The sequence below is a fragment of the Electrophorus electricus genome, chromosome 1, assembly GCF_041902795.1.
Source record: "Electrophorus electricus isolate QZ-2024a chromosome 1, ASM4190279v1, whole genome shotgun sequence".
Classification (NCBI taxonomy): domain Eukaryota; kingdom Metazoa; phylum Chordata; class Actinopteri; order Gymnotiformes; family Gymnotidae; genus Electrophorus; species Electrophorus electricus.
The window spans coordinates 20871970-20894111 of NC_137497.1; the positions used below are offsets into that span (position 1 = coordinate 20871970).

The following is a 22142-nucleotide window of genomic DNA, read 5'->3' on the forward strand; positions in this document are numbered from 1 at the left end:
TGGTATGTTTGTGTAGTTGCTGAAGGACAGGTGTGTGTGCGTGTGTGTGGTATGTTTGTGTAGTTGCTAAAGGACAGGTGTTTGGTATGTTTGTGTAGTTGCTGAAGGACGTGTGAGTGGTATGTTTGTGTAGTTGCTGAAGGACAGGTGTGTGTGTTTGTGTAGTTGCTGAAGGACGTGTGTTTGGGGGGGGGGGTGTTTGTGTTGCTTAAGGACAGGTGTAATGTGTGTGTGTGTGTAGTTGCTGAAGGACAGGTGTTTCTAATCAAGTGTCCAGTGAGTGCAGGTACCAGGTGGAGTTGATTGGGTAAGAATGTTGTGGGTGTAATTGTTTGTTCTCTAATGTGATTTATTTTCACTATTCAATATCATCAGGAGGGGGAGTGAGAGAGCAGCAAATCCAGCACCCAGCTGTGTGTCTATGAAGAGTGACTGGTCCATGAATGAGCCTCTTGTAGTCAGCAGTGGACCTGTGACCTCAGTCCTACGGTGAGTGACACATTACACACTCAGATTCTTTCATAAGTGGGGTGAATGTGTTCCTCTCAGTGAGTGAGGGCGTGAAGTTCCCCCCAATATTACAACACTAATACCCCAGTAAACAATATCACCATTCTACAGGTCAAACTAATAAGAGGGTTCATCACAGGTGTGTTTTAGTTTTAGGAAAAAGAAATTCAGCATCATCTACCCACACACACATTCTCCCACTCTCTCTTACTTGTAACGTGAGGCTCGCAATTCCAGCAAGCTGCCACCAGAGGGAGGCCATGAGCTGGGAGTTAATCAGTGCTCATTAGTCTGATCTCCCACAGGTGCCCCACCCCTATATAACTACTTCACTAAGGACTCTTTATGAAGCCTTGGCGTGTGGGATTTTATAATTGGTATTTTTTTAAGTGGAAATTTCCCAAGAAGTGTCTCTTGTCATCTTGCCTGTTCTGTGAGCGTCTTCCCTCATGTCTGTCATCTTGTTTCTTCTGGGGAGAGTCCCTCTCCATCAGTGGTTTATTAGGAGGAGAAATGTCCTGTAGCAGGAGGTGTCGCTGTGTGTTTGTTGTCTGTCTTACAGTTGTGTGTCTTTTGTTCTGTTTTCATTTCCCTTCACTCCTTCTTCCCAGTAGTGTAGGGGGTAGAACAGTGTGGTCTTGCTCACCCACTCCTTCAGTTCAAACCCTCTCAGTTGTGTAGTTTCCTGTTCAGTTGTCCCTGTTCCACCTCATATGTGTTTGGGTCCATCTAGGAGGTCCTGCTTACCTGAACAGGTGGGACAGTCCAGCTCTGTGATAGTGACACTATAATAAAACAATAATGGTGGTTCTGGTATCATTAGTAATGGTGTAACAGTCCAGTTCTGTGATAGTGATGCTGTAATAATGGTGGTTCTGGTGTTATTAGTTTTAGAAACTGTGTGACATGCAGGTGGATGAGACGTCAGGATACAATTGCTGAGGACATTTATTAGACCGACTGGGGTAATAAAGAACCACACAGGACACAGACAGACTGGGGTAATAAAGAGCTGCACAAGACGCAGACCGACCGGGGTAATAAAGAGCCGCACAAGACGCAGACCGACCGGGGTAATAAAGAGCCGCACAAGACGCAGACCGACCGGGGTAATAAAGAACCACACGGGACGCAGACCGTCTGGGGCAATAAAGAACCACACGGGACACAGACAGACTGGGGCAATAAAGAACCACACGGGACACAGACAGACTGGGGCAATAAAGAACCACACAGGACACAGACAGACTGGGGTAATAGAGACATTGCAGAAAGGGGAAATTTAGCTAGTATCCCATATCAGTTAACTCCAGCCAGGCGTGTAACTTTATTGTGGAGTCTGTGGTACTGGAGACCCCCAGCCATACCACACAATGTCAGAGGGAAGGAACATTCCTTCACATTTCTAACCACAAAGATGGTACAGCCTCACTGACACAATCTGCAGGAATCATTTCCCATCTCCTACTGTTCAAAACCATCACAAAAGAAGAAGTCAGTCAAAAAATGTTTTTAAAGAATGATTTGATCTTTAGAAACCCTAACATCTGTCACATATGTGGGCAGTTTTTGGCTTTAAAAGAAAAATGAATCATAACTACCAAACTGAAAGATTATTGGACACAGTATGGAACAAATCACAAAAATGAAAAGATGAGAGATGATGAAAAGATGAGTTAAATTTGCTTAGAGAAGTTAAAGCTTTACTTGTTAATAAGGAATGTTGTTAGTGGTTCATGGTCTGAGCAGTGTGCAGTGGTGTGACTGACACCCCTCACCTCCTGACTCTCTCTGGGTCTGATCTGATGTCTGATTGATGTGTGACTGATTCCCAGTACAGCGACACAGAGATTCTGCACCAGGGCAACATGGAAATAAACGAAACATGTTTTAATACTGTAAACAGGTTTCATGATGTGTATCATACAAACACAACATTTAAAGTATTCATAAATGATCCGCAGCTGATCTCAGACCTGTGTTGGTTTTGTAGCACCACAGCAGGTTCAGTAAGATGAGGAACAGGACCAAACTCAGTCCCACAGCTAAACCAACCAGAACCAAGAGAGGAGGAATCACCAGCTGATCTCATGGGAACTGAACAAAGCACATGAATCACAAAATGATTTCTTACATGTTTGATCTATGCTGTCTTTTAAGTTGGTTGTTAAGAAACATTTAAATTCACTATTTTCTGACCCCTGAGACCCAGCTGTGTGGTGACTCTCCTCTCTCTGGGTGTTTACAGTAGTAGAAACCCTCATCTGACTTTGAGACAGTATGGATGGTCATTTCTCCTGCAGTCTGGGTCTGGATGAGTGATCCATCTTTATATAAATGAGCTCTGAGGTGTGATGTGATAGTGGGGTGAAGTAAACAGTGTAGAGTCAGAGGATCTCCCTCAGTCACAGGATGGACAAACTCTCCAGAATCACACCACCATCTAGACCAGAGAAAACACTTTACTCATCTGTTACAGAGAGAAGGATTCCAGCATGAACACTGAGTATTGCATAACAGGTTTGGGACACAGAATATAAATACAATACACCCAATCTTTGGAAAGTAGAATAATGTCACACACACACACACACACACACACACAGAGAGAGAGAGAGAGAGAGAGAGAGAGAACTGTTAGAGTAACAGCTTTCTTTATTAACCCTCACCCTGGTTCTTGGTCAGTATCTGATAGTTCTGATAGTGTTCACAGCCTGTCAGGCTTCACCCCTGATTATCCTGCCTGCTGCCCCACAGCCGCTCTGTTACACCTCTCTCTCTCTCTCTATCTCTTTCTCTCTCTGTTCTGGTGCCCTCTGTTCTGTGTGGATGGGGTGCATATAATTGTTTATGTTCCAGTGTTCATTTTCTTGTGTTTATTTCCCAGTATCTGGCGAAGCACCATTCACATAAACATTATTCTACATCACCAGAGTGAGGGCCAGGGGAAGCTTCTCTGGTTATTCTGCTCTACTGTCAGTACAGTGTTTGGGTTGAAGCCATGTATCACATCATCATCAGCATCATGTACACAACCATGAATTTAACTTGGATTCATGTTTATAAACTGTAGATTATCCATTAAAGTCTTTGATTTGTTTGTCCACAGTGACCAGAAGAAGCCTGAAAACATTTCTAAAGAAAAGCTGGAGTCAGTGTTCAAGGTGTGTAAGTGTGTGTGTGTGTGTGTGTGTGTGTGTGTGTGTGTGTGTGTGTGTGTGTGTGTGTGTGTGTGAGGAGGAGGGAAGGGTCTTTATCATTAGAGTGTGTTTGGATTACACATCATGATGAGACTCTGTGGTTTACTGGTTCATGCTTTACTTTAATGGCTTTTTGTAATTTAACTGATAATGAACGAAACTCAAACTTCACAAACTATTCTAACTTTCTAAAATTAACTAACATTTAAACTTTAAGATACAGCTCAGTTAATGTGATGCTTATGTTCTTTTATAAACCATAATGTGCACATGACCATCCAATCCCACTCAGTTCAGTCCTCTCTTCTGTTTAATTGATTATCCTGTGTTAAAAAGATCTTTATATAACACTAGTTTTACTGATACTCTTTATTCAGGAGCTGGAGGACAAAATCATCTCTCTGGTGAAGAATGAGCTGAAGAGATTTAAGAATCTACTGAGCTCAGATTACCCAGCATGCACTGAGAGACAGGTGGAGGATGAGGAGGATCAGAGCAGTGTCAGAGAGGGGGTGCTGGAGATCACACTGCACGTCCTGAGGAAGATGAACCAGAAAGACCTCGCTAACGCACTACTGACCAGTAAGAGTTCTGGGTCATGACATTATTACATTTAGCAGGTGCTTTTAATGAAGGAAAATCAATACTTACAATTATGAGTACAATTCAAGCAATTGAGGGTTAATGGTCTTGCTCATGTGCCCAACAGTGGCAACTTTGTAGTTGTGGGGCTTGAATTGACAACCTTCTGATTGTTGGTACAGTACATTAACTGCTGGACTATGTGTCATGTGTTTGCAGAATGCTGATGTTTTGAGGATGCATTGTTATTCTTTAGGGCTGAGATTTAATTTGACCAATGAGATTAGACCACCAATCACTGGCAGATGTTAATTTTTTTTTTCTATGTGCACATACACCCCCCCCCCCCCCAAAGTATCCAAGTATATGTTCATGAATGAATCATATGAGAGTTTGGATACAATTGCAATCAAGTTTACTCACAAGTGGAATAGTTCAAGTGGTCAGACACTATTTAATGTTAAAAGGATCACTTAAAATAAAGTGTCACTTTATTCTTTGGAACTGAGATTGGAACACAGGTCCTATCTCACAGATCACAGGTTGTTTCCCCCCACACTTCTTGTGTGTGTGGTGGAACCTCAGCTGGTTTCTAACTACTGACCATTCAGTTTTATTGATAACCAGTAAATATTATCAACAAAATAATGTATAATACAATGTCCATTGAAATCTTGAAATCTAAGGCTGTCAGTCCCTGAATTTACCACTGGACGTTTCATGCCCAATCTAGCAGGAATAAACAATCTATTTATAACAATCTGTTTATCTCTTTTCCAGTAACTCCTGTAATGAGTCTTTTATGAATGAATCTAAAAGAGATTAGCATGTGTTCTGTTGTCTTCCTCTTTTATCAGAACTGGCCCCTGCTTGCCACAGAAAGCTCAAATCCAAACTGAGGGACAAATGTCAGAAGATTCATGAAGGAATCTCACAGCAGGGAACCACAGCACTTCTGAATGAGATCTACACAGAGCTCTACATCACAGAGGGAGGGAGTGGAGAGGTCAATAATGAGCATGAGGTGAGACAGATTGAGACAGCGTCCAGGAGAACAGCAACACAGGAGACACCCATCAAATGCAGTGACATCTTTAGACCCTTACCAGGACAACTCAAAGCCATCAGAACAGTGCTGACTAAAGGAGTGGCTGGAATTGGTAAAACAGTCTCTGTGCAGAAGTTCATACTGGACTGGTCTGAAGGAAATGTAAATCAGGATGTTCTCTTGATATTCCCACTTCCTTTTAGGGAGCTGAATTTGCTTAAGGAGAAAAAGTTCAGTCTGGTGGAGCTTCTTCATCGCTTTTTCCCAGAAACATGTGAATTAAAACCTAAACATTATACCAGCTACAAAATTCTGTTCATCTTTGATGGTCTGGATGAGTGTAGACCTCCTATAGATTTCCAGAACAATGAGAGATTGAGGGATGTAACAGAGTCAACCTCAGTGGATGTGCTGCTGACAAACCTCATCAAGGGGAATCTGCTTCCCTCTGCTCTACTCTGGATAACCTCTCGACCAGCAGCAGCCAATCAGATCCCTCCTGAGTGTGTTGACCAGGTAATAGAGGTAAGAGGGTTCAGTGAACCACAGAAAGAGGAATATTTCAGGAAGAGAATCAGTGATCAGGGCCTGGCCAATAGAATCATCACACACATGAAGTCGTCAAAAAGCCTCTACATCATGTGCCACATTCCAGTCTTCTGTTGGATTGCAGCCACTGTTTTAGAGAGAATGTTGGGTGAAGCAGAGAGTGGAGAGATCCCCAAGACTCTGACTCAGATGTTCACACACTTCCTGATCTTTCAGCTCAGACACAAGGATCAAAAGTATGGACGAAGTATGAAAGGACGAAAAGGTCCCACTCACCCAGGTCACATGAGGGAAGATGTTTTGGCACTGGGAAAACTGGCTCTCCAACAGCTAGAAAAAGGCAACCTGATCTTCTATGAGGAAGACCTGAGAAACAGTGGCATAGATGTCAGAGAAATGACAGTGTATTCAGGAATGTGCACTCAGATCTTCAGAGAGGAGTTTGAGCTACAGCTGGGGAAGGTGTTCAGCTTTGTACATCTGAGTGTTCAGGAGTTTCTGGCTGCTGTATATGTGTTTATTTCCTTCATCTCCACCAACACCAATGTGCTGCAACAGAAACACCCTGGATTTTTCAGTATTTTCAAAACCCCAATGTCTGTCTTCCTCAACATTGCAGTGGACAAGGCCTTACAGAGTCAAAATGGACACCTGGACCTTTTCCTCCGCTTCCTTCTGGGTCTCTCATTGGAGTCCAATCAGACTCTCTTACGAGGCCTACTGACACAGACAGCAAGCAGCTCTACCAGCAAAGAGGAAACAGTCAAGTACATCAAGGAGAAGATCAGTGAGAATCCCTCTCCAGAGAAATCCATCAATCTGTTCCACTGTCTGAATGAACTGAATGATCATTCTCTAGTGCAGGAAGTCCAAACATACCTGAGCAGAGGAGGTAACAGTAGTCTCCATGGAGCCAGACTGTCTCCTGCTCAGTGGTCAGCTCTGGTGTTTGTGTTGCTGAACTCAGAAGAGGACCTGGATGAGTTTGACCTGAGGAAATATGACCCATCAGAGGAATGTCTACTGAGACTGCTGCCAGTGGTCAAAGCATCCAGAAAAGCCATGTAAGTATTTTCATTTAGAGATGAACAGTAGGTGTAGCAGGCAGTGGATGTTCTTGACTCAGAAGGTCTTCTGTGAAAAATGAAAAGGAGAGTGAGAGAGAACATTAGAGAGAGAGAAGGATAGAGAGATCCTACATTAAAGCACATGTAGGTGATTGAAGGCTCCAACACCAGGTGCTTAAGTTAAACCATAAAGTTGTGGAACATTGGAATGTAGTAACACTGTCCAGTGATTCATTAGTCTAAATGTATTAATGATGGTTAAATGAAATTTGATGTCATGGGTAGTTGTGTGTCTGTGTGTTGAGAATGGTCCTACATTTAAAACAGTGGCCAACAGTGTTTATAGTTCACACTCTTAGTGAAACAGACAGAAAATGTGCTGCGGTGTAACATACAGAAGTGTTCAAGTACGAACTATCAGTGTGTACACACGCACGCATGCACGCACACACACACACCACAGCACACAGTGTAACATACAAAAGGGTTTAAATATGAACTATCAGTTCAGCTTTCTGACCAACATTACAGTTCAACCACTACTGACCAATACAGAGAAAAGTGTATAAGGATGAGCATGACCAGTGTGTACACACAATATCTCAGACCACTAGTGAAAATGATTGTTTTGCATTTCTCTCAAGTTTAATACAATGCTTTTCTTTACAAATCATATAATCAGCATAAATTGTCTGATCAGTTTAAAGTTTTTTCATGAATTTCAGAAAGTGTTAGTATTTGGCTCTACTCAAATGCATGTAAGCACAGTTGTAAAACTGACCATATCAGTTCTTTTGTACAAAAAGTCAGATGTCCTTGAGTCCTCACACAAGCAGTGCAGGAGAAGTGAGTCAGTTCTGATCCAACTGAAACATGTGAACCGTCCTCCTCTCCCCAGTATTTTACTGCACACATACAGTCCATGAAGGACAAACTCCAGGGACACATTTCATGTCAACAGCAGACCTGACTGACTGTTGTGGTCTGCAGACCAACCATCCATTATTTGGTGACCTGTCTTTGTTTGCTAATGAATGTTATTTGTCATGTCTTTGTCCATTTTGTCTTTGATGAAGACACAGTAGTGTTGAAATGTTGCTGTGTTTGTAAAATTAAAAGGCTGAAAATGTATCAGTGTGTTCCAGACCTTTCAAGCTCTTCTTTACATTTTCATTAGCAGTTCAGATCTTTTAATTCATCATCCTCTGACTGAACTACATTATTTAATGTATTAAATATTTTACAGACTATCTGGCTGTGGTCTCACAGAAGAGTCTTGCAAATCTCTCACATCAGTTCTACAAACAGAAAACTCACTGAGAGAGCTGGAGATGAATAATAATGACCTGCAGAATTCAGGAGTGGAGCAGCTCTGTGCTGGACTGAAGAGTTCACACTGTAAAGTGGAGATTCTCAGGTGAGTTTCTGTGACTATTTTTGAATGTAAATAAAGAGCCATTTTAAAAAGGTCAGTGTCAACTCCCTTATAGTACAGTATTAAACAAACATTGCCAGGCAAGGCAATGCAAGGAAATATACACTTTTATATTATAAAGTTCTCTTCTCTAAATATTTCTAAATATTTTCTGTTGAAACCTCACTGCATTTCATTAAATGACCACACTGTGGAGACAAAGAGTTACATCTGTGATGCATGAGCAGATGTAGCCTCGAAGCGAGCGAAGAATGTATTCAGCTCGTTCGCCAGAGACTCATCCGCACTCATCAGTCCAGAGGGTGGGCTCCTGTAGTCCGTCTATAAGAGAAATATAACATTGTAAAGAGGAGACACAGATGAGTCCTTGTCCACATATACATTTGTATTTATTACAATGCTGCTTCAACTAGGCACTTTGGCATTTTGTCCACAAGCTGCATTTTTGGTCATCTGAGCGCAGACATTTAGCAAAATGTCTTACAGGATGAATATATTCAGAAACTCCAACAACAGTGTTGTAAAATGAAGCGTTCTAATGTAAGATTTTCACTGAATGAATTTATCTAGTTTATGTATGGAAACATTGTAAACATCAGTCATTCTAATCTCTCTGCAAATAAAAGCCCTTAAAATCTTAATTAAAACATTTAAAGCTGAACCATTGAGGTTCTGGACAAATTACAGGACACTTACAAGCACACATGATTCCCTTGTGTATTTGGGTGGGAGACCCTGTTCTCATTATGATTTACACCGTGTGTTCAACACATGTTGAGATGAGCTGAACTGACAGCCATGCTGGAGGAAAGAACGCAACAAGTTAATATTCATTCAATAGAACTGAAAGGTTTATTGGTTATTCCTTAAGATAAACCTGTGATCTCTCTCCATGGGTGTTTTTATGAAACATGTAGCTGGCTAATATTAGTAACCTTAAGCTTGCCAAGTTACAGTATAATGTTGGTTACGACACCTAGATACCTCACACTAACGTCATATTAGCTTGACTTAGGAGTGAATGTTGGCTGCTAATTTTTTCATCAAGCCAGAGACATCAAACTAAAATAGAACAGTGATGGTAGAAGACGTGGAGTCAGCAGAGAGAGAAACTGAGCAGACAGCTGACAGTAAACTCAGGACATCTGAACACAGTAGTGAGGAACAATGTTCAGCGCTGGACGAGTGAACCTGTGGACTTAATTACAAGAGATAAAGAAAGACACACAAGACACAGTAATCAGTAATCAGGAGATTAGGAGGAGAGAAGGAGTGAAGTGTGTGTGTGTGTGTGTGTGTGTGTGTGTGTGTGTGTGTGTGTGTGTGTGTGTGTGTGTGTGTGTGTGGTGCATAGCATGTGTGGTGTTTTGTATTACATCAGAACTTTAGATCAGACATTTCTGCACCCATAATTCATCATTTGATACTACATAATTCAGATGCACTGAGAATTATAACCACACGTAGAACTATAACCACACGTAGAATTATAATCACGTGTAGAATTATAACCAAATGTAGCAATATAACCACACGCAGAATTATAACCACTTGTAGAATTATAACTAAATATAGAATTATAACTAAATATAGAATTATAACCACACACAGAGTTTTTGGAATCTTGAAATACAACCTTTTTCGAGGGGATGAATCAAAGAATGGAAGATACTTGTAAGTGATATAAAATATTAAGTGCTGGACAGAAATGAAACCTTTCTCAGGTAATAATATTTATGTTTATGTAACCCACACCCTTGATTTATTGGTGATGATTCATTCAAATTGTAATCTTATGGGTTAATTAATGACTCCCTGACTGACCTCATGTGAATGTCTTAATCTGATAAGGAATTAAACAGTATGTATTTAGTTTATTATACACTTAACTTGTGTACCCTGAAATTCCTCTGTGCTGTAAGGCCATTTTAATGTGTCACCACAAGATGTTCACTGGTCCCATCTGTCCCCCCAATAAATATGTTCTGCAGGCCTCAACTGGACATTTGGTGCTAAAATGATTTGCCAGCCAGTAAATCAGACCTCACAGTTTAGTTCAGGGTCAATATGACTACTGTTTATACACAGTAAACCAGACCTCACACTGTTTAGTTCAGGGCCAATATGACTACTGTTTATACACAGTAAACCAGACCTCACACTGTTTAGTTCAGGACCAATATGACTACTGTTTATACACAGTAAACCAGACCTCGCACTGTTTAGTTCAGGGCCAATATAACTACTGTATATACACAGTAAACCAGACCTCACACTGTTTAGTTCAGGGCCAATATGACTACTGTTTGAAATCTTATTTATTATACAGATTGACACAAGTATGTTTCATTTACTGTTTATAATGCTTCACCTCAATTGAAACGTGTGTGTGTGTGTGTGTGTGTGTGTGTGTGTGTGTGTGAGAAAGAGAGAGAGAGAGAGAGAGCGAGAGCGAGAGCGAGAGAGAGACAGATCTATTATTTGTGTGTGAGACAGAACTATTATCTGTGAGTTTGTGTGTGTGTGAAATAGAGAGAAGCGAGAGACAGACAGATCTATTTGTGTGTGTGAGAGAGAGAACTATTATCTGTGAGTTTGTGTGTGTGGGAAATAGAAACTATGTGTCCAGGCTACATCCCACACATTATAGTAACATGGCTGTCTTTAGGGTTCACAAATTATGAAGAAAATCATCAGTATTATCTTACAGTGTTTGATAAATGGTAAAGGAGTGTTGGAGGCAGCCATCTTCAGTTGCTGGTTATTTCAGCTGCAGATGATTAGAGAGAGATACCAACCTTTATACATCTCTGTTATGTACCAGTGTAGGGGGAGAGACCACAACAGACACTTTATTCTGAGCACAAACCATTATTACTAAAAAGTGATAGAGATCTACAAACATGCCATCTATCTCTATGGGGAGTATAAGCCAGAATAAAAACCAAACCCAACACCTGCTCCACCCCAAACATGTCTTCATTACACATAAACCAGAAGAGGGAAAAGAAAATACAGTAGTAGATGTAACAAGTTCAAATCCACTCAGTGAATGTACAGTAATCTTCTACACCCATGATCTTTTATGTTGATACACACAGCCACACAATAGACTACGCTACCCAACACTGGCACAATGACCTGGGGGAGTTGTTCTAGGACAGAGCCAACTCTGGAAACTGAAGGTACAAATCTGTGTTCTATTAGCATGCCTGAGTTCAGTCTGTCTATTAAATCTTATCAGGCTGCAGTTATGGAGTGTTTGTAGTTTCACTGTAACTGTAGTGTGGTAGCAGCAGGGTGTGTTTGGGTGTGTGTAGGGCACCAGAATGGTCAGAAACAGTATAACACCATTATATGTAGTGAAGATAATGTTCCTAATATTTTTCTCAACTAAAACTGAGAGCACACGAAACAGCAGAAAACAGTTTGGTCTAGAAATACAGTAATAACCTTGTGATTGTTGCCCTTGTGTTTTTAGGAAGTCTATGTTGACGTATCAAAAAATGTCAATAGGTACAGTAAAAACAGTCCACAAATTTGTAAAAAATAAAGGTAGTAACATGAATATCCAAGAAACACTTGTATCCAGCAGTAACAGGAAAATATGTGACGTTTCTCAATTTGAGTGACAGTAATTTTATCCAATCACATATGTGGTAGGACAGCCGGGGCAGCAGAATATTGAATGACGTCATTACAGTGGCCAATAGCATCAGAGGAGCTGTTTTAACTTACTGAGGTGAAGAGAACTGTAGTGGATCATGAAAATGACAGAAAATCTCAAACTGGAATTGGAGGATATTTGCTGCTATGGTGATTTCCAAGAGAAAAGGAAAATACCAGAAAGGGACAGACAAAAAGTAAAAGTAGATGGACTAAGACAGACAGACAAAGCCTGTAAGATTTTTTCACTGAATCTCTGATCGTCAATCATGGCTAACAGCTAACTAGGTAATGTTAGCAAAGAAAGTCTAGCTATGTTGATTTGTTTAGTTGTTTACTGTTCAGCACAGATATCTAACCAGCTAACAGTCTCAACAATTTGACCAAACCGTCAATAAGCAAGATTGGATTGGACTTCTTGTCTTTGCAACAATCAAGTTAAAGTCTTTTGGAGAAATGCGGTTGGATGTTCACGTAGTTGCGAGCAGGAGGGAGGAGGGTGCGGGTGTGACGGGAGATTTGACGGGGATGTGATTTATAACATCTGGTGTTCATGAAGTACAGCTGTGTATTAATCAGTAGGTCCCCTACATCAGTTTAAACACATTTAAACCTTGTAGCTAGGTTACAGGTGGTTACTAGGTTACAGGTGGTCACTAGGTTACAACCGCGATCACGCTATCCGCGCTTTAGCGATTCACGGTCAAGTCATCCGCGCTTTAAATTCATTGCGCCTATATGCGTGATTTTACGGTATTTCGCTGCTCACCGCAATCTAACTCTTCCTAAGCAAAGAAACAGACTTGCGTATTTTTAAGAGCTTTGAAGGACATGCACGTTTACTACATTTAAAAGTACAAAATACAGTTTACTTGATTGAACTAGATTAATTGCATAATTACATTAAACACAATTGGTAATATATTTCTTAATAAGAAATATACATCTTAATAAGCATTGTGGAAAATGCTTTTTCTACATAATGTTTCTCAGAAGGTTATTATAGATCTTGACGGCCAGCTGAAACAGGGGTTATCACTAGTGAAATGTGGCAATTGTGCAGGGCAGGGGAACTCCAGGGGTGAAATATTCCACTGCCAATTGAATGGTGGCCCTTGGTCATCACCAGATCATGAATAAATCTATATTGAAGTTTTACATATTTTTCTGAATTTTAACAAAATGCAAAAACAGTTCCACTACCACATGTGAGTAGAAGCCCTTGACTATTAGCAGAGTAAGTTTGGACACTCACTGTACAATGTTCATAAATCCATATTAAAGTCAAACTACCTTTAGGTGAAATAATGCACTCATTTTGTATAGACTGAATTTGCAGAGTAAGTTTGGACAGATTTCACTCTACTATTTTTCATAAACTCCTATTAAAATAATAATACCTTTGGGTGAATTCATCTACTCATTTCATTCAGGTTGATTTTGGATATCTATTTCTCAGAAATGTCCCATAAAGCCAAGACAGTTCCATGACCACATGAGTACATTTATATTTACTTTTACAGCATTTGGCAGATGCTCTTATCCAGAACGACTTATCCAGAACAAAGAAAAGTGCTTTGTCATTTCCTCATAGAACAGATCCTAGCCAGTAAAGTAGGTTAGAGTGCAAGATACCAATGAACTAGAATACTGTTGAAATACAGGGATCAATGCTAATGTCTAGAAGTACAAAATACATTTAAGCTGTATAACAGACAATCAGTGCAATAAACAATAAGTACTAGAGTTAGTCAACACAGGAGCAGTCAACAGAGTAATAAACAAGTACTAGAGTTAGTCAACACAGGAGCAGTCAACATCAGAGTAATAAACAAGTACTAGAGTTAGTCAACATAGGAGCAGTCAGGGTAGTAAACAATAAGTACTAGAGTTAGTCAACATAGGAGCAGTCAACATCAGGGTAGTAAACAAGTACTAGAGTTATTCAACATAGGAGCAGCCAACATCAGTAATAAACAATAAGTACTAGAGTTAGTCAACATAGGAGCAGTCAACATCAGTAATAAACAATAAGTACTAGAGTTAGTCAACATAGGAGCAGTCAGGGTAGTAAACAATAAGTACTAGAGTTATTCAACATAGGAGCAGCCAACATCAGTAATAAACAATAAGTACTAGAGTTAGTCAACATAGGAGCAGCCAACATCAGTAATAAACAATAAGTACTAGAGTTAGTCAACATAGCAGTCAACATCAGAGTAATAAACAACACCCTACAATAAGTACTAGAGTTTCAGTTAGTCAACATAGGAGCAGGTTCAGTGGTCATTTAAATATTCCACAAACAGATGGATCTTCAGTCTGTGTTTGAAGACTGCGAGGGACTCTGCTGTCCAGACAGCACGCGGAAGTTTAATAATCCCATATTAAAGTCATACTACCATTAGGGGAATTCATGTACTCATTTACAATATGCTGATTTTGGATATCTATTTCTCAGAGATATTCCCATAATGACAAAATAATTCCACTATACTATATACTATGGAGTATGTTTTGATATCTGTTGTATCTACTGTAGTGTATATTGTAATATTGTATCTACTGTAGGGTATATTGTGATATCTGTTGTATCTACTGTAGGGTATATTGTAATGTCTGTTCTATCTACTGTAGGGTATATTGTGATATCTGTTGTATCTACTGTAGGGTATATTGTAAGGTCTGTTCTATCTACTGTAGGGTATATTGTGATATTTGTTGTATCTACTGTAGGGTATATTGTGATATCTGTTGTATCTACTGTAGGGTATATTGTAAGGTCTGTTCTATCTACTGTAGGGTATATTGTGTTATCTGTTGTATCTACTGTAGGGTATATTGTGATATCTGTTGTATCTACTTGCAGTCTAGCTATCTGTAATCTTGAGGAAAACACTTGTGAAAGTCTGGCATCAGCTTTGCAACTTCCAAAAAAAAGTATGCATCGCTTAGGATTCTTAGACTTTCTCTCTGAGTCACAGAAATGTGACAGTGTTTTAACTCCTGTTATCACAGCCAGATGCAGAATTCTGCCAAGATTTTACTGGCATCATCTCATACAGTCTGACATGTAACAGTCTTATAAGACCACTGAAATCACACAGTGTAAGTCCAGCTTTAGGGTTCTTCTGATGTAGTTTAATAGTGCACTAGAGTTCTGAAGGGCTGAATAAAAATAAGAGCTAAAATAAACACAGACAGCAGCAATCTGAAGAAGAGTGAACAAAACCATCTGCCATGGAGGACGCCAGAGAGAGATGAGCGTGGAGGAACCTCCAACTACAGTTACCAGCCTCTCTAGCTGCTCCATGCAGGCTGCTCTGGAAGTGCATCTCACTCTCTGTCTCTCTCTACCTGTTTCCCTCCTTTCTGCAGACTGTCTGGTTGTTTGGTCACAGAGGAAGGCTGTTCTTCTCTGGCTTCAGCTCTGAGGTCAAACCCCTCCCACCTGAAAGAACTGGACCTGACGTACAACCACCCAGGAGAGTCAGGAGTGAAGCTGCTCTCTGCTAGACTGGAGGATCCCCACTGCAGACTGGACACTCTCAGGTATGGAACGTTAGTGTGTGCTTACGTGTATGTGTGTGTGTGCACGTGTGTATTTCTGTGTGTGTTTATGAAAGAGTGAGAATGAGAAAATACTGAAAACTGAGTCTTCCATTCCTGAGTAGTGCAGTTCCCATATCATACTGTGGTGGCTGGTGAGTTCACTCTCCATCATTCTCCTGTAGGAACTGCTGAGTTTTAGTTGACATGCTACATTTCCTCAGCCTCCTCAGGAAGTACAGATGCTGTTCTGTCAGCAGTTTATAAACTCTGTTCCATTTTTTGAGGTTAGTTGTAATTCATTTATGAACCACAGGGTGTCAGTAGCAGCGAGTCGGTTCATGTGTGTAGCAATTGTAGAGTGAGAGAATACAACTCCAAGAGTTCTAGTTATTGTAGTTATTATAGCCGTTCTAATGCAGTTGTCTGCGTACATCTCATACCTTTTGAAAACATTGTGGTTGTGTGTAGTTTATTGCATTGTTATTTGTAATCACAGATCATTATTTGGTGGATAATGTTATTCTCTGTGAAGTTTGCTGCATTGTGTGTTGTGTATATCAGTACGTGTTGTGGCTGGCTTGTTGTTGATTTGTCTTTCATGTGATTCAGTTTCACGTTTCCTCCTGTTGTCAATAAAACTGTGAACAAGAGCTGAACATTTTCAGAGTTCTGATGTCAGGAGAGTGTTAACCTTCAGGTCATGCTGTGTATCATACATAAACAGAGGACACAGCAGATACTGTTGGGATTTCTTTATGATGTGGGGGGGGTGTTGTAGGTCCAGGTGAGGTCCTCACTGATGTGGGGTGTGTGTTGTAGGTCCAGGTGAGGTCCTCACTGATGTGGTGTTTGTTGTAGGACCAGGTGAGGTCCTCACTGATGCGTTGTTTGTTGTAGGACCAGGTGAGGTCCTCACTGATGCGTTGTTTGTTGTAGGACCAGGTGAGGTCCTCACTGATGCGTTGTGTGTCTTGTAGGTCCAGGTGAGGTCCTCACTGATGCGTTGTGTGTCTTGTAGGTCCAGGTGAGGTCCTCACTGATGCGTTGTGTGTTGTAGGTCCAGGTGAGGTCCTCACTGATGCGTTGTGTGTTGTAGGTCCAGGTGAGGTCCTCACTGATGTGGTGTGTGTTGTAGGTCCAGGTGAGGTCCTCACTGATGTGGTGTGTGTTGTAGGACCAGGTGAGGTCCTCACTGATGTGGTGTGTGTTGTAGGTCCAGGTGAGCTCCTCACTGATGTGAACTCCAGGAAGGTGAAGGAGTTCACCTCCATCTCTCCTGTCTGTAGTGGTGTGTGCTGTTGCTCCTCCTTCCTCCTTGGGTCAACAATCATCTTCTTGGTCTTGTCTGCATTCAGGGAGAGATTGTTGTCATGTCACCATGTCTGTCACCTCCCTCCTGTATGCTGTCTCATCCAGTGATCAGTCAAACCAGTTTGATGATGCTGGTGTTGTACTGGGTGGCCACACAGTCCTGGGGGGTCCCAGTGTTCAGTCCTTGTGCTGGATGTACATTGCCAGTTCTGACTGACTGATTCTGTCTGTTAGAAAGTTCAGCCCCCATTTACAGAAGGAGGGTGTGAGTCCAGTGGTGAGTGTTTCAGTCAGTTTGGTTGGGGTGACTGTGTTGACTGCTGAGCTGTAATCAGTGAACAGCACTGGAGCATAACTGTCCATGTCCTCCAGATGTGTGAGAGACGTGTGGATGTCAGTGCTGACAGTGTCTTCAGTGCACTGGTTCTGGTGGGCTGTAAACTGGTGGGGTCCTCTGGACAATAACGGACATTATAGTAGTAAGAATATAGACAATTAGGATAAGAATAATAAGTAGTGAGATGGAGAAAAATAAATAAAGAAATATGGAACAATAAGCAATTAATGTCTAGTGTGGTTTTCTAGAAGTCCTAGTCTGGTCCCGACGGTGTGCACATGACCGAAACTCTTCCTGTATGAGATCATCCATGAAGGGCAGCGGGGAAGTAGCTGTGTGGGGTGGAGGTGTGGGGGGCATCATGGGGTGGTGGGAGGAGCCATGGCAGCTGAGACAGTAACGTCATGACATCAGGGGTAGGTGAACCTCAGCAGACAGAGAGACTAGATTATTAGACATGTCCAGGTAGAGGGTGTGTAAATTAGGAAACTATGATGTGCAAAGATGGACTGTGGCAGAAATAGCTGTGGCAGCACAGCTAAAAGGAACAACAGGCATGATCAACACTCCGCCGCTCTCAGTCAACTAACTAGAGAGACAAAAGAGAGGTGAAGTGACAGCATCATCACATCCCAGTTTACCAGAACTCTCAATGCCCAGAACGATGTGTGTGTCTGAAATGGAGAGAGAGAGCGATAACTATTATCTGTGTGTGTTTGTGTGAGAGAGAGACAGAACTATTATCTGTGTGTGTTTATGTGAGAGAGAGACAGAACTATTATCTGTGTGTGTGAGAGAGGGAGAGAGAGAGAGAGAGAGAGACAGAACTATTATCTGTGTGTGTGTGAGAGAGAGAGAGAGAGAGAGACAGAACTATTATCTGTGTGTGAGAGAGAGAGAGAGCGCGAGAGAGAGACGGAACTATTATCTGTGTGTGAGAGAGAGAGAAAGAGATAGACAGAACTATTATCTGTGTGAGACAGAGAGAGAGAGAGAGAGAACTAATAACTGTGTGAGAGAACAAATAACTGTGAGAGAGAGAGAACAAATAACTGTGTGTGAGAGAGAAAGAGAGAGAGAAACACAACTATTACCTGTGTGTGAGAGAGAGAACTATTATCTCTGTGTGTGTGTGTGTGAGAGAGAGAGAGAGAGAGAAACAACTATTATCTGTGTGTGAGACAGAGAGAGACAGAACTATTATCTGTGTGTGAGACACAGAGAGAGAGAGAGAGAGAGAGAGAGAACTATTATCTGTATGTGAGAGAGAGAGAGAGAGGCAGAACTATTATCTGTGCGAGTGAGAGAAAGAGCGACAGAACTATTATGTGTGTGAGAGAGAGAGAGAGGCAGAACTATTATCTGTGTGTTTGTGATAGAGAGACAGAACTACAATCTGTGTGAGAGAGAGAACTATTATCTGTGTGTGAGAGAGAAATAGAGAGAGAGACAGAACTATTATCTGTGTGAGAGAGAGAGAACTATTATCTGTGTGAGAGAGAAATAGAGAGAAACAGAACTATTATCTGTGTGAGAGAGAGAGAAAGAGAGAAGGAGAGAGAGAGAGTAGCAGAACTATTGTGTGTTAGACAGAGAAAGAGAGACAGAACTATTATCTGTGTGTTTGTGATAGAGAGACAGAACTATTATCTGAGAGAGAGAGAGACAGAACTATTATCTGTGTGAGACAGAGAGAGAGACAGAAATATTATCCATGTGAGAGAGAGAGAGCCAGAACTATTATCTGTGTGTGAGAGAGAGAGAGAGAGAGAGAGAGAGAACTATTATCTGTATGTGAGAGAGAGAGAGAGGCAGAACTATTATCTGTGTGAGAGAGAGACAAAATTATCTGTGTGAGACCGAGAGAGAGAGAGAGAGAGAGAGAGACAGAACTATTATCTGTGTGTGAGAGTTAACACACAGAAAATAGTTCTCTCTCTCTCTCGGTCTCAGATAATAATTTTGTTTCTCTGTCTCACACACAGATAATAGTTCTCTCTCTCTCTCTCTCTCTCTCGGTCTCACACAGATAATTTTGTCTCTCTCTCACACAGATAATAGTTCTGTCTCTCTCTCTTACACACACAGATAATAGTTCTCTCTCTCGGTCTCACATAGATAAAAATTTTGTCTCTCTGTCTCACACACAGATAATAGTTCTCTCTCTCTCTCTCACACAGATAATAGTTCTGTCTCTCTCTCTCTCAGATAATAGTTCTGTCTCTCTCTATTTCTCTCACACAGATAATAGTTCTGTCTCTCTCTCTCTCACTCTCTCTCACACAGATCATAGTTCTCTCTCTCTCACACAGATCATAGTTCTGTCTCTCTCTCTGTCTCACACAGATCATAGTTCTGTCTATCACAAACACACAGATAATAGTTCTGTCTCTCTCTCACACACAGATAATAGTTCTGTCTCTCTCTCTCTCACACACACAGATAATAGTTCTGTCTCTCTCTCTCTCACACACAGATAATAGTTCTGTCTCTCTCTCTCTCACTCATAGATAATAGTTCTCTCTCTCTCTCTCACACACACAGATAATAGTTCTCTCACACAGATAATAGTTCTGTCTCTCTCTCTTTCTCTCTCTCTCACACAGATAATAGTTCTGTCTCTCTGTCACACAGATAATAGTTCTGTTTCTCTCGCTCTCTCTCTCTCACACAGATAATATTTCTTTCTCTCACACATAATAGTTCTGTCTCTCTCTCTCTCTCTCTCACACAGATAATAGTTCTGTCTCTCTCTCTCACACAGATCATAGTTCTCTCTCTCTCACAAACACACAGATAATAGTTCTGTCTCTCTCGCTCTCTCTCTCTCACACACACAGATAATAGTTCTGTCTCTCTCTCTCACACACACACACAGATAATAGTTCTTTCTCTCTCACACATAATAGTTCTGTCTCTCTCTCTCTCTCACACAGATAATAGTTCTCTCTCTGTCTCTCTCACACAGATAATAGCTCTGTTCTGTCACTCTCTCTCTCTGTCTCACACACAGATAATAGCTCTGTCTCTCTCTCTCTCACACACACAGATAATAGCTCTGTCTCTCTCTCTCTCTCTCTCTCATACACAGAGAGAGAGAGACAGAACTATTATCTGTGTGTGTGAGAGAGAGAGAGAGAGAGAGAGAGAGACAGAACTATTATCTGTGTGAGACAGAGAGAGAGACAGAACTATTATCTGTGTGTGTGAGAGAGAGATACAGAACTATTATCTGTGTGAGACAGAGAGAGAGAGCGACAGAATTATTATCTGTGTGAGAGAGATAGAGAGAGAGAGAACTATTATCTGTGTGAGACAGAGAGAGAGAGACAGAACTATTATCTGTGTGTGTGTGTGTGTGTGTGTGTGTGTGTGTGTGTGTGTGTGTGTGTGTGTGTGTGTGTGTGTGTGTGTGTTTCTTTAGGGTGGAGCACGCAGGGGAGATCAGAATCAAACCAGGACTAAGAAAATGTAAGAAGTAAATGTAATGTACTCACACACACACACACTCACACACACAGTATTTGTGATCTCTCCTCTAATGTCTCTTCTTGTGTGCAGATGCGTGTGACCTCACACTGGACCCAAACACAGCACACACACGTCTCTCTCTGTCTGAGGGGAACAGAAAGGTGACGTGTGTGTGGGAGCAGCAGCAGCAGTCGTATCCTGATCATCCAGACAGATTTGATTACTGTAAGCAGGTTGTGTGTAGAGAGAGTCTGACTGGACGCTGTTACTGGGAGGTTGAGTGGAGTGGGAGGGGGGCTGATATATCAGTGACATATAAAGGAATCAGGAGGAAAGGACGCAGTAGTGACTGTGTGTTTGGATGTAATCTAAAGTCCTGGAGGCTGAGCTGCTCTGATAACAGATACACTGTCTGGCACAATAATAAGAGAACTGACATCTCTGCCCCCTCCAGCTGCAACAGAGTAGGAGTGTATCTGGACTGGCCCGCCGGCACTCTGTCCTTCTACAGCGTCTCCTCTCACACACACACACTCACACACTTACACACATTCCACTCCACATTCACTGAGCCCCTCTATGCAGGGTTTTGGGTTTATTATAACTCCTCAGTGTGTGTGTGTGAGGTAGAATAGCCTCCTGTGTCCTGGAGGAACACCTGACTCTGCAGGGAAACACACAACTGGTGAACATCATACACACATGCCTGCTGAGTATAAAATACACACACACGCACACACACACAAACACACACACTCTTTGCTCTTTCTCTCACACAAACACTCGCACTCTATAACTCTCTTGCACGCACTCTTGCACTCGCACACACACACAAAATACACCCCTATCTCTCACACACACTCCTCTACACACAACTAGTGGACATCATAATACACACATTTCCATACACATACACACACACCTCTCTCTTTCTCTCTGCCACACACACACACACACACACACTTTGCTCTTTCTCTCACACACAAACACACTCTACACTTCTCTCTTCACACATGCGCACACACAGACACACACACACACAACACCTTTCTCTCTCTCTCTCTCTCTCTCTCTCTCTCTCTCTCTCTCTCTCACTCACACAAAATACCACACCTGTATCAAAATACACCTGTATCTTTCTCACACACATACACACCTCTCTCTCACACACTCTTACACACACTACACTTCTTTCTTACACATACATGCTACACACCTCTCTCTGTCATACTCTATACCTCTCACTCTTTCACACACAGCACTCACACACAAACACACTCTACACTTCTCTCTTCACACATGCACACACACACACACACACACACACACACACTACACTACACTACACTCTTTTGTGTGTCTCTCTCTCACACAGACACACAACACCTTTCTCTCTCTCTCTCACTCACTCACA

General features: G+C 41.5%; 1 protein-coding gene across 1 annotated transcript; it reads left to right on the forward strand.

The window, feature by feature from the left end:
* The first annotated feature begins 374 nt into the window (after nt 1-374).
* LOC113569246 (NLR family CARD domain-containing protein 3-like) lies at nt 375-21337 on the forward strand. The gene is made up of 9 exons (XM_081712422.1): nt 375-489; nt 3620-3674; nt 4088-4292; nt 5150-6953; nt 8203-8373; nt 15436-15609; nt 20682-20728; nt 20819-20953; nt 21183-21337. Exons 1-9 carry the CDS (start codon nt 422-424, stop codon nt 21194-21196), a joined length of 2673 nt encoding a protein of 890 aa, XP_081568548.1. The 5' UTR covers nt 375-421; the 3' UTR covers nt 21197-21337.
* Nucleotides 21338-22142: the final 805 nt, after the last annotated feature.

Coding starts and splice junctions, on each gene's coding strand:
- LOC113569246 (XM_081712422.1), top strand. CDS start 422: ATGAAGAGTGACTGGTCCATGAATGAGCCTCTTGTAGTCAGCAGTGGA. Junction 3,675..4,087: donor AGCTGGAGTCAGTGTTCAAG/GTGTGTAAGTGT, acceptor CTCTTTATTCAG/GAGCTGGAGGACAAAATCAT. Junction 4,293..5,149: donor CGCTAACGCACTACTGACCA/GTAAGAGTTCTG, acceptor CTCTTTTATCAG/AACTGGCCCCTGCTTGCCAC.